The sequence below is a fragment of the Talpa europaea genome (genome assembly GCF_964194135.1).
Source record: "Talpa europaea genome assembly, chromosome: 8".
Taxonomy (NCBI): Eukaryota; Metazoa; Chordata; class Mammalia; order Eulipotyphla; family Talpidae; genus Talpa; species Talpa europaea.
This window is the reverse complement of record NC_140075.1, coordinates 31,385,250-31,398,096: the sequence shown is the minus strand read 5'-3', so window position 1 is coordinate 31,398,096 and position 12,847 is coordinate 31,385,250. Positions and strand designations below refer to the sequence as shown.

Below are 12,847 nucleotides of genomic sequence, written 5' to 3'. Positions count from 1 at the left end.
ACCGGCTGCATTTTCAGATTCGAAAAAATATTTCCACATCTAAGAGATTTCAAAAGCGTTTAAGTTCTGGGCAGCCTACCCTGCCTCCTGGACAGTGGGGCCTTGATCTCTCCTGCTGGGTGAGGCTGGGCTCCTTGGCAGCAAGGGTCTGGCACCTGGGGATGAGCAGGCACCAAGGCTGGCCATCGAGAGCCCCCACTGCCACTCTGCCGCCTCTCTCGCTGCCCCGCCCTCCTGAAGGATGCTTCCTCCCCACAGATTATCAATACAAGAGGGCCTGAAGTCCCTTCCCTTGGGTTTGAGATTGGGCTTCCCACCTATGAATTCACCTCTGAAACGTCCAGGTTTCCTCCAAGCACAAAGACCAATCAGGAGCAGCCACCTTCTCAGGGACAGGGCTAGTGGGGGTTGCTCATAGTACCCTCAGGATTCACTTCCCCCTCCCTCTCTAGCCCCTGCAGGTCCTCACCCAGAGCTACTTCCTCAGCCTGCTGGGTTTGTCTGCCCCCTCCCTGGGGGAGGAGGACCCAGTGATGCCCTCCTAGCTCCTGCCCTCAGGGGTTTGCCCCGTGCAAGTGCTCAGGAGCAGGTTCCCAGAGCCAGGCCCAAGCCGTACTGTGCTCCTCTCCCCCTCCCCACCATGTTCCTCTTTGGTACAAATAGGAAATAACTAGCTGCTCCAGCCCCTCACAGAGAGCCCCAGGGCCAGGGTGTAGTCCTGGTGAGGACAGGGGGTTGAGCCTCCTAATCTATTCTGGGGAGTAGCATGAGGTGAGAACAGGGACCCCTGGGCAACAAGAACAAACTGAAAATGCAGGTCCTTAGCTCCTAGAGTGAGTGGCTGCAGCTCAGCAGGTCTGTGGACGGATACAGTGTTGACAGTGTTGATTCTCGCTGGGATGTAAATTAGTGCAATCTACAAAAGACTAGGCTAAGGGGTGGCAGGGCCAGGGGAGCCACAGCACTCCTTTGGTTTGATTTTAGGTGGGTGTGGCTTGAAGAATCATGTGTGAAGTTCTGCAAGAGGTTTCCTAGAACCTCCAAGTATAAGGCAAGAGGAAAAGTTTTCAATAAATCAGGTAGCAATTTTCCTTGCCCCCTGCACCCCACCCCCTCCCGGCTCCCTTCTGCCCTCCCAGACATGATAAACCCCGTGCTGATCAGCTGACTTCTGGGAAGCCAGACCTGTTGGGTGGCCCTCACCAGGAGGTGGACAGGAAGTTGACTCCCACAAGTGGGCCACACCCATGACTGGGAGGGCCGGGTAACTTGTCCCAGCACCAGGGGGTACTACAGGGGCAAAGAGGAAAGCATGGGGGAAGCCCCGAGTCCAGGAAGAGTCAATGCTCTGGAAGCCAGATTCTGAATCTTTATGCCTCAAGGAATGAGCTCTGAGCTGTGCTAGAATCTGGGAGAGTCTGGTCCTGGGCTGATGGGGAAGCAGCGGGTCACAGTGGGTGAGGTAAAGCTGGCTCCCACTCCCCCTTGAAGGGCCCAGGGGAGGTTAAAGAAGGGCCCATGGGTCTGGTTCCTGAAGGACCCCCACGTCCCCTCCAGGGTCCTACGCCCTCAGGCTTGGCCCAGACTCAGGGAAGACTGCTTCTTCAGGAGTCTCTGCCCAGGAGATCATAGAGTGGTCCCCTGGGCCAAGTTGAGGGCTCTGATGCTATTCTTATACCCTGGCCTCCCCTTCCCTCCCTTGGGGCCCACAGGAGTCCCCTGCCCATCCCCCCCCAGAGAACCACAGGCCAAGCAACTCAGGCCCCTGTGGCCCCTTAACCAAGTGCTGTGCTTCAAGCAGTGCCTCCTGCCCTGAGCCCTACTTGCCCACGGGCAGTCCCAGAGTGGGTGTAAGGAGGCTACTGGGGGTTCTTGAGAATGCGGCCATGGCGGAAGTCATAGACATGGCGGCAAAGAAACACCAGCTCAGGGTCCGTGTCTTCGGGCACCGTGCGGTGTGGCGGAGTGGAGTAGTCTGCAGAGGGGGGCACCAGTGCTGTCTTTCTGCTGGGGAGGCCCTCACCTCGGCGCTTGGCCATGGCACAGAATCTGCAGCGACACACCATTTGTTATCTTTACCACAGCGTCCTTTGTGGGAAGACCGGTCCCCCCACCCAGCCCAGAGAGCTGGGGCATCTCCTGTGGTCCCTGCAAAGGCTGGTGCTGCCTCTATCCCTCTCCTGGGAGGATACCCCCAACGCCAGCTGCCAGCCCATCTTCTCTGGGGTCTCTCCCTCCCCACCACCTGGCAGTTCTCCTTGATCTTATCTCAGAGTAGCATCACCCCCAACTCTGCTCCAACCACTCTGCCTCAGAGGGGCAACAAGTTTTCCTCTTCTAATAAACTGAGCTGGTGAAAGCAGCAGGCAGTGAGGAAGAAAAGTTCTGGGAAGTCAGGTCCAAAGACTGACACCCCTTTGGGGAATCACAGGCAGCCTCCAAACACCAGTGGGCAGTCTGAGGGCCGAGGCTAGTCGGCATATGGGGTGCCACCCACCTGCAGTACTCGGCAAAGGTCAGCACATAGCACTTCTCCTCGATGCAGGCCACGCTGTTCTGGTCCTGATGTTTTGATGCAAAGACTTCATTCTGCAAAGGCTCAAGGGGAGAGAGGAGGTGGTTGGTTGCCAGAGCTGGAAGCACCTAACTCCGGGAGCAGGGCAGACATTCAGCCCTCCTGACTAAACTCCAACTAGGACCCAGAGAGTCAGGAGGCTGCCCTGGAATTTCAGCCTAACTGCGCCTCACCTAGCACCCCAAGGCATTCTTTCCAGATCCCATCCTACTAGGAGTAGCCAGGGACCTGCTGCAGTCTCTGTCACCAGCCTCCCGGCCCCCACCCCAGCCCAGCCCAGGGGAGGAGAGGGGAATTGGTCCCTACCTTCCTGGTGAGATGAAAAGTCCCACCACAGGAAACATGAGCTGGGGCTCAGTGAGGGACCACACCCCCACAGATGAGCTCTCTGAGCACACCATTCAGAGTGCGAGGGGGGTTGGAGTCTATCCCCCCCTTCCCTCCTCTGCTGCAGACAGTATCAAAGGGGCCTAGCAGTGCCAGTAAGACATACCTGCTTGCTCCCATCCTGTCATCCCCTGCCACGGAGGGCTTCTCTTTCTGCCCACCCTTTATGACAAATGTTACCATTGCCTTTGAGACAGCAACTAAGGAAGTTTTGGGGAAAGGGGTCCAAACCTGGGCCCTCCTCAGGTTCTCTAGCACCCAAAGTAACATGTCCAGGGACTGGACTGCCCATGGCTGCCCCTAGACATCATGTCCTCCGGGGCACCGCCTCGCCCGCTGCCACCCTGCCCTTCCCAACCTATCAAGCAGGCAGCTCACCTCGTGCATGCTGGGACTACGGCCTCCCTGCAAGTGCTCTGGTCTGTAATACCACAGAAGGCTCATCATCAGCTCTCCTAGGAGGACAAGAGAAGCAACCATGGCTTGAGCTGGCAACCCCAGAGTTACTTAGACAGACATGCGGGCTTCTACCTGTCCTTGGGGGCTCATCCAACTTGGATGCCTGGGCCAATCCTGCAGGTTTTGGCCGCCCACATCCACTGCCGAGGCCAAGCTGGCATTCAAGTGGCCGGGAATAGTGGTAGGCATGGACGGGAGTGGGGGAGTCACTGACAGGTGAGATATGGGGACAGGTGCTCAGGCCCTGCTGGCCGGGAAGATTAACGAGCTGATCCAACCCAATCATGAGGTCATCTTCCAGCCTCGGCAGCAGACAGCCTGGCTGAGTGAGAGGCAGACTGTGCAAGAACAAGGGAAAACAGGTGCCAGGTCAAACTCCAGGCAGGGGGTACCTGATTCAGGGTTCTCCCAGAGGGCAGAGATCTTGGCCACATAGGGTGTGGATGTCTTTCGTGGGCCTGACTTGAGGAGGACAGTATCCCGGACTCGGATTGTCTCTCCATGTCGCTCCACCGCCTGGTAGCTCTTTCGGATGGCTGGTTCCGGTTCATCCTGAGCAACAAACCAAGGGCAAAAACAGGCTGTGGGTCCACACTCAGAGAGAGGAGGGAGCGAGTGAATGACATCCTCCTACACTTGGTTCAAGGCAATCAAACCACTAAACTGTGAAAATGTTTTGCATGCGCGACCCTCTCCCCAAGCCTGACTTTCAGGGGTAGGAGAAAGGATGAAGGATGGGAATGGGACAGGAGAGTGACCTGAAGCTTCTGGGGCTGTGCTCTGATCACCCCACCCCCAACTGCAGTCTCCCAAGTCCCATTCTCCCCATCTTGCACTGGGGTAGGTCTTCAAGCATCTTAACAGGACAGTCTGGGCTTGACCCTTGAATCACCCGCTGTAAGTGCTGCAGCACTGGGCAAATTACTAATCTATTGCTAGGCTTAAATTTCTTCATCTGTGAAATGAGGACAATGACAGGAACACGGGGTCCATACCCCTAGGTTTCCGTGAGGATCCAAGGGGCTAATATGCAAAAGTGCTTAGGTCAGTTCTGGCATCAAAGAAATGCTCAATGCACGTTAGCCAACAATTTTTTCCATCATCCAGATGTTCTTGCATCATTCATTTTCTCTGCCTCTCCCGAATGCCTACCTATACTTATCCGAATGCCTCCGTGCAAGTTCTCCACGTCAGAACCCAGGTTAGACGGCACAGCGTGAGCGGGGATGAGAGGTGAAGACACTGACAGGCTTTCCTGACAGAGAGGCCGCCACCAGCTGTGCCTGCGCATCGCCTGACCCCCCCAGCGCTGGGTGTAGGAGCAGCAGGGCGGGGGAGCAGGCTGAGCAGGCGCGATCTAGCCCTGGGGCACAGGTGAGCCGGAACCTTGTCAACCTTGTCACCTCTCGGAGTAGTGTAGCCAGAGTCAGAGGCTCCTGGGACCCGCTCCACTGCAGGCCCCCTGTCCCTACCACTGGGCTGCCTTCTCCCCATTAGCTGAGAGCCACACTCACCAAAACATAGACGGCCTTCTCACAGGCGGCCCCAACGGGCACCCAGCCATTAGTGCGGCGGCGGCGGCGGCGGCGCAGGCGCGGGCGCTGGACACGCGGCTGCTTGGGGTGGCTGGGCCTGCGGGCAGCCTTGCTCCTCACAGTGTGCCTACAGCTGGAGCCCGTGCGCAGACCTGACTTGGAGCCACTGGGAGGCTTGGCACTCTGCGGGCAAGCGCGGGCTACAGTCTGGGGCTCCGAGGTGGGTGTCTGAAGATGGGGCACGGGCTCTGCAGCAGGTGGCACGCTGGGTACAGGGCATCCCAGCAGAGGGTGGGCAGGCGAGGCTGGGTGGCCAGCTTCCGGGAGAGGAAATTCCAGCTGGCCCAGGGACCTGCAGCCTTCTGGGAAAAGGAGAGAGGGGAAATCGGGGCAGTTAAGGACAAGCAACGACACCCTGACCCCTCTGCTTTCAGAGCCCATTCCTGTCTTGAGTTTCAAGTGTGACCCCAAAGGCCAGTGAGGTGGCTGGCAGGGGTCAGGGGGACTGAAACTGGACCGTCAGAGTGACTGGCCCAGGGTGTTCCTCGACCTTGGAGAATGGCCCACAGACACATCCGTCTCCCCTTCCAGCCCGAAGAAGAGGGAACGGGAGCGGCTTCTCTAGCTGACTGAACTTTCTCTAAGGCCAATGTAGAGCGTGGGAGCAGGGGCTCTGGAGTCTGACAACCCTGGATATGAATCCCATACCTGTCACTCACTAGCTGTGTGGCCTCAAGCAAGTCACTTCGCCCCTCAGTGCTTTGCAACAGTAGTAGCTGCGAATGTCATCTAGCATGTCCTAGCTGCTCTTGCTAATGGATTGATTCATCTCACCCTTACAATAACCCTGTTAGATACCATGACAGACAGATACCACGACAATCAGGAAACAAGCACAGCAGTCACTGGCTTGTCCCAGTCACGTGGCTAAGGAAGTGGAGGGCATTTCACTCCAGGCAGTCTGACTCCGAAGTCTGTGCTCAATTGCAAGCCATGTGGCCTCTCGGATGCGAAGCACGCAGAACAGTGGCTGGCACAAGGCGCTCACTGGCATCCCAGGACAGGCGGGTGAGAGCCTGGGTCCCATGGGTTAGATGTCTAGACCGGGAGAGCGGCACAAGTGAAGGGAAGTCCAAGAAACTCGTTCGCATTTCTTGGAGCTCCAACTCAAGCCCAAACCTGAACCAACCAGTCTGGCGAGAGTCAGCTGGTCTATAAAGCTGTTTTATAGACTTTTGACAAGAAGGGGCATGGGGGAAAGGCGCGCGCCCTGGAAAGGCCTGGCCCCTCACTTCAGCGGCAGGGCAAACTTCTGACCATGACGGTTCTGGTCACTGTATTTCCACCCAGGAGCCATAAAGGGAGCCTGGGAGGACTGTGAGGACACTCCTGAGGTCCCCGGGTCTTGCCAGGAAGGCAGACACCGAAGTCATGAGCTCTGGTATCACCCTGTTCACGCCAGCGAATGCTGCCTGCCTGTTCTCAAAGTGAGCCCACCTCACCCACACCCAGCAAGGTGATCCTAAATCTGGGTCCTACTTCTCTCTCAAGGCTCGTACAGCTAGGATAGAGCTGCCCCACTGTAGCTGGCACTACCTGTCTGGCCTGGTACCTACCACTCTTCCTATGAATGCTGAATTTGGCCAGTATGCAGATGGCCTGCGCTCAGAAAAAGCATGAAATGTAGCCTTCCTCAAGGAGGACAGAAGGCACATGGGACTAATTTAGCAAAAACCCTAATTCCACTAACTACCTTACTGAGGGTACTCCCTAATCCCCTCCACCCCCCACCCCCCAATGCCACCTAACTACTAGGCCAAGACAGTTGGGACAGAGTAGCGAGGCTAAGAGCTAAACAAAGGCCTCTTTCCTGGGAATATTCCTAGGCTTGGGGCACAAAACTAGGGGAGTCTTCCCATCTCAAAGCTCCCCACATTCCATGCAGTTAGTTTGACCCCAACATGTCCCTGCCCCAAACTCTCCCAGGACATGATAGCTCAGAGATTCCCAGTGACATCCTACCCTGAGGAGGGCTTACCTGCTGCAAAAGGCATTTTGTAGGAGCAGCCACCACAGGTAGTGCCAATGTGGGTGAGAGACGAGGGTAACATTTCACAGATGCTGTAGCCATTCACTCCTGGGTCTTCACTGGTGCGGTAGCGAGAACCCCAGGGAAGGTGCTGAAAAGGGGTGCCTGCAGGCACTGAGCTCGGGGCCAAGAGGAGCCCCTCATTAGGTGCAGCCACTGGAGACAGTTTGCCCTCAGGGAGCATGGGACAGGGGGAGTAGCCCCCACACTGCAGCCCCTCTTGGCTGCAGTACAGGTAGAAGTTGCCTAGTGCCGTGAGCTCAGGCCGCCTACACAGGCCACTGTAGTCAGCATGGTTGCCGGTCATCGGCAGGGGGGACAGCTGGGGTGTGGGGAAAGAGGGCTGATGCAGTTCCTGTTTGGGGGCAGGTGACTCCTCGCCTGGGCGTCCAGGCTCTGGCTTGAGGGCTGCCTGCCCACCCATCAGCAGAGGCAGGTGGGGGCGCAGCCCCAAGGGGCTCTCCAGAGCCTTGCTCAGGGGCTGGTAAGGTGGCTGAACAGATGGCCCACGAGGAGTAGCCGATGGCCATGGATCCTCAGGGCGCCCTGGCCAGCTGGGTGTGCCTGCAACCTCCCCAGGGTCGGCTCCCTGCCGAGCCTTGGGATAGTTCTTGCCATTGACCTTGGCCCACTTTGGCCTTGGGGCCTTTGGGGCTGATAGCTCAGTGGAACGCCCCTCTGCTTCTGGGTGGGTACGAGGGGGCCGCAGGGGCATCTCCCGCTCCTGGCTCAGCTTTAGGAAGGCAGCTGCATTCAGGCTAGCCAGTCTCTTGGGAGCTGGGTCGCCATCTCGGCGGGCACCTTCATCCGGTGCTGGCTCTGGGGACAGGTCCCGACTTCCTTCTCCAAGGTCTCCAGGTCGAGGCCGCTTCTTAGAGGTGGGCCAGCCGGCAGCAGCCCGGTCCCGGCTACGGTGAGGGTCCCCCCCTCGACTGCGGCGAGTGCCCACCAGGCTGCTGGTATCCTCCCGCTCCAGCAGCAGGTTGTTAAGGGCCTCAGCATTGAGGGAGGCCAGGCGCCGCTTTCGGGGCTGGGCAAGACCAGTGTCCTCACTGGATGGGGCAGGGCTGGGGGGCTTGGGCAAGTCAGGTGGCAGCTCATCAGCCTCATCTGCACTCCGTGGACCGGCCACATTCTCCAGGCGTGTCAGCAGCACTTTGCAGGCTTTGGGCTTCTCAGGAACCAATGGACGCTTACGTAGCGGGTAGTTCTTGCGGCGGCCTGTGAGATGGCCGGGGCTCTCGGGCACGCCTGGTTCCATGCCCTCTGCCCCCTGCTCCATATTGCTGTCTTCCATCTGCAGGGGCTCCCTTCGGCCTGTGGGGCCCGAACTCAGCATGGGCAGGGACTTCCTCCGAGTGTGTGTCATGGAGTACCTCCTCCTGCAGGACAGAATGCTGGCAATGAGAGGCGCCTGGCCTGTCCCGCCTGCTTCCTGCCCCCACTGCAGCCCATCCAACCCCACCTGCAGTAACTCTGGCCCACCCCCACCCCATCTCCGCCTGGATTTTCACAGGACCCCTCTTTCAGAGCAAACAGGTCCAGTGGGGCAGGCTACCAGCAGCTGTGCAGGGACTACCCCCCAACCCCCCCCCTCCATTTAGCCTAGGGTGTCTTTGAACTAAGTCCTTAGAGAACCTACAGAGCAAAGCAAGACTCCAGGGTCCAGAGACAGACGAGCTGGGGGCAAAGCTCTATTCTCTACCTGTTCTCCCACTTGCTACTCAGTGCAGGAGAGAAGGAGGCTCTGAAGACACAGCGCCAGGATGAGAACTTGGGTGGTGGGAGCCCATGTATGAAGCGCTACTGACCACCTCCCCAACCTTGGTGCACCTGAGGTTGGCCACAGGAGGATAAGGAGAGACAGTGAGAAGCTAAGACACCCATCTGCTGGTCTGCGGAGGAGGTAAAGCTGAGCCTGTGAGGACATCTCATTTGGCATGTAGGTAGGACGGTCATAACCTGCTGCCAGAAAGAACGCCTAAAGGGAAGGCCTGGTTTTGAGGAGCCCACGTTTAGGGAAAGTCTCCACCAGCACTAGGAGCCAGACACTAGTGGTTCAGACTGCAGGGACAGGTGGCCCGCACAGTGCCAGCCCCGAGGAAGGGAGGTAGGAAACCCAGGGGCCACACAGCGACCCGCGATACAGCTTGAAACCCTTACTGACCACGAGCGCGCTCTGATGACCGCACCTCAGGGGAGAAACTCTATATTGTCAAAATATTAACACAGATGTAAAATGGTACTTCATTAATAAAAACAAAATAAAACTAACCATTACCAAGCACAGCAATTTGGTAAAAGAACGTATCAAAGAAGAGAAATAACTCGGGACAGACAGCTCAGGTCTCCCTCCTGGTAAGCCCCTCGGAGGCAGGAGCAGGGTGGTGTGGGGGTGGGGAAGTCACAGGAACCCCAGAGCCCCAGACATAAAATAGCCACAGTAGGTATTATTCCCTAACTGTTTGGCAAACACTCCCCTCCCTTGAAATATACACCTGGGGGCAGCCTGGACCCTTTTCGGAAAGCAAGAGGCCAGAGCTGGCGGCGCGGTGGAAGCTGGCTGGGCTAAAGCGATGAACAACTGCGGGGGAGCGGTGGTCAGAGATTACTGAGCTGTCGACTCCCTGCCTACTCCCCAACCCAAGGCAAGGGTCTGCCAAGTAAGGTGCCAGACAAGGCTCTGCCTTCCCCGGGCACCCTGTGACTCCCTCCCCACCCATCAGCCCCAGCCCTTTCAGTTTAATTTCCCTACTGCTATTGTTATTCACACTCACTGTACCAAAGGAGCGGGGAGCAATCCCCGCTGGGCCGGATTTAACCCTGAAAGTCCCAAATCTCAGGACTCCCAGGGCTTCCTAAATCCTTTCCAGCGAGAGGCTGAGGCCTTGGGTTAGTGGCTGGGGTCAGTGGGACTTTCTCTCTTAAAACACACTGCACTGTTTGAGAAAGCAGACCGAGGAAACCAGCTGCGGCCAGCACAGAAGGCCCTCATTCCCTGGAAAGGACTTGGAGCACTGGGAAAAGAAGGCAATGTGCCAGGTGTTACTTGGGCCATGTGTGGGGGACCTGCCACTGCTCCGAGACCAGGCCCCAGGCAAGACAGTCACAGAGGCAAATTCATTCATTCCAGATGCACATACAAGAGAGCTCCGAAAAAATCCCAGGCATCTACTAGGCTCCCTAAAACTCTTTCCTGCTTCTAATCAGGGTGACCACCCATTCCTGTTTGCACTGCAAGCTTGTTAGAAATGCCTCCTTTCACTCTCAAAAGCATCCTGTGCTTACAATCCGTTCTCTGAAAATGCAGGGAAGGCGAAGGCAGTAACTAGGAGACACGTCTGTATTTCCTAGGAAAACTCAGACCCAGCCGTCCTCCACCCCCAGAAGGCCTGGAGAGGAGGGTAAGTGAACAGACCACACGGCTGAGCAGGGGCCAAAGCCCCTCAACAGGCCCCATGTTACCAGAGAATCAGGCCTGGGAATGGCTGGGGGCCAAAGCTGAGGTCACCTGGGCTTGTGGCCTCTGAGGATATGGACACCAGAACAAGGCAGAGGCAGATGGGAAAGAGAAAGAGAAAGAGAGTACAAGAAGGCAAGGAGGTGCTTTCAGACACGACACGTGAAAGAGCTCTGAGCTCTTAAGAGGACGAATGACTGGCCCGCCCTCCCCCCCACCCCCTCCCTCTGTTGGTGGTGGACTGGCTGAATGGGTGGGTCATCCAGGACTCTGGAACACTTGCTCCCCATTCAGTCTTCCCCTTTGAACATGCAAATGTTCCCAAGCAGGGTAAGGTTGGAAGGAGAGGCTTTCGCTTTCGGAAGCCTGTCTGTCCCTAGAACCTGGGAATGTGTTCCCCCTAGAGCAGCTCATTCTTTCACCTTCCATTCAGTCCCAGGGGACACCACTGTCCTCAGGACTGGGGACTGAGAATCCTGGGAAGACTAAATCATAGGGTGCGAGTCACATTTCCAAATCAAGCCTAAGTGCCTCCTGCTAGCCTCCCTTGAACCTGCCAGGTCCCCTATCACCTGCTGAAAACACCCAAGGCCAGCAAAAGCACATTGCAAAACAGCTCGCTTTCATGTGGTGGTTAAAGCGGCAACGTCACTCATTCACCGTCCAGAGAGCTCAGAGCTGGAGTCGCTTACTCCTCTGAGGCACCTCGATGCATGCCATGCGAGGAAAGCAAGAGTGAGTCATGCTTTGAAGGCGACTTGGAAGAACCTTGGAGGCAGCTTTCATGGGGGGTGGGGCTCAGTAGAGGGGGCTCCCAGACTGTCAAGACCTCTCGAATCAGCAGGAAGTGACCCAGCTTGTGGTTCCCATTCCAGCTCTTCCAATCTGTCTTCTATCCTGCCTCCCCTGCCTCCCTAACGCCCTCACTTACACACTAGTTCAACCAGTAACTTCCTGCCACCGCCAACAGACCTGATGCCTGGTTCCAGCACTCCCCGCCTCCTCCTTGGGAAGCCTTGTCCTCCCAGGCATAGGGAGTCCAGGCCCCTTTGGGAGATGGTTCCTAGGAGGGACTCCCCAGGGCGCACTACTGCTTGCCCAATCCATGTCAAGCAAGCTCTCGCTGAAGAAAAGCAGCCTGACTGCGCCCAGCTCTGAAGAGCAAGCGGCAGCTATCACGAGTGACAGCATCAGTCGTCCTCCCAGTCAAAGACCCAGCGAACTGCAGGTTGAATCCAAAGTCACCAGCGCCCAGTAAGTTCCCACTTAATGGATTAACTGGCTCTTGGAAATTGGCTTTAAGCGACAGGATAGGACATGTAACAAGAGCTGGTCCTGGAAAAATGTGGTTTCCTTCAGTATCAGTAAGGACATTTTTTTATATTAAAAAAACACTGAACGAAACCATGCTATTCCGAGGACCTGCTGCACTCTAGCAAACGGGCCATCTCAGCCCCAGCTTTAGTGGTGGTGGTGGTGGTGGGGGGGATCTGAGCCTCAGTGCTGCCCCAAGCCTGTGCAAGGCTGGGAGAAGGGAGGGATGTTTGCTCTCAAGCTGCTGCATCAGCACCATGCATCACCCCCCACCAGCGCAGGGGGGCATACCTAAGATGTAGGTGCAAGAGGAGGAGGCCTGCAGGAGTGCGGTTATGGGCATCACCAAGGGGGAAACCACAGTGGAGTCTAGATCTCTTCCGAAAGCAGAGGCTGCCCTGAGGCAGCCAGAGTACTCAGCCTTGGCTACAGCTCTCCCGGCTAGCTGCACGCCCCCCACCGCCATCCTTAGGGATTCAAGCCAGGGCTCTGCCCCACAGCCCTTCCTGAAACCTCTCTTCCCCACTGTACTTAAAATCTTGCTTTTCAGGCTTTTTATTTTATTCTCAGTGGTAGGAGTACTCAGGAGGGCGTTTGGTAAGGGCACCGGAGGTCACCAGGGCTAGGGCCAGGAAGAGGCTTGACACAAGCCACCTCCCTCCAATTACACCTTAAACCAGACAATTGGTACTGGTTTAAGCACTGCCCTCCTCTGTAATCTCTCTTGGAATAACCTCCTCCCTCCTCCAAAGGAGTAACACCTTTTCTGAGCACCAAGTTTCCTGAATCTTCCATCAGAGAAGAAAAGCAGCAAGAGCACAAAGGTCGCCTTCCGTTCACCGAAATTTACTTGCTGTTTCTTCATGGAAAAACAGAGGTGAAGCACCAGAAATTCCTATGATAAGGACATGACTGGTATCTCTTGGAGCCTCAAGAGGTGGTAGAGCAGAGAGTACCAAAGCTCTGAGCCAGGCAGACCTGGATTCAAATGCCAGCTCTGCTCCTTCTGAGCGTTTGCTTCATTTCTT

The 12,847-nt window shown here is 56.7% G+C and overlaps 1 protein-coding gene across 3 annotated transcripts; it reads right to left on the bottom strand.

The window, feature by feature from the left end:
• Positions 1–1,859: 1,859 nt before the first annotated feature.
• On the bottom strand, positions 1,860–8,427 carry BAHD1 (bromo adjacent homology domain containing 1; the record flags this gene model as incomplete). Of its 3 annotated transcripts, none has more annotated exons than XM_084240980.1 (6): positions 1,860–2,049; positions 2,498–2,598; positions 3,341–3,417; positions 3,814–3,973; positions 4,936–5,318; positions 6,995–8,427. In XM_084240980.1, 6 exons carry the CDS (start codon positions 8,412–8,414, stop codon positions 1,860–1,862), a joined length of 2,331 nt encoding a protein of 776 aa, XP_084097106.1. The 3 variants fall into 3 exon arrangements, with proteins under 3 accessions (XP_084097106.1, XP_084097105.1, XP_084097104.1); XM_084240979.1 differs by having other exon boundaries at positions 2,498–2,589; positions 6,995–8,414; XM_084240978.1 differs by having other exon boundaries at positions 4,936–5,315; positions 6,995–8,414.
• Positions 8,428–12,847: the final 4,420 nt, after the last annotated feature.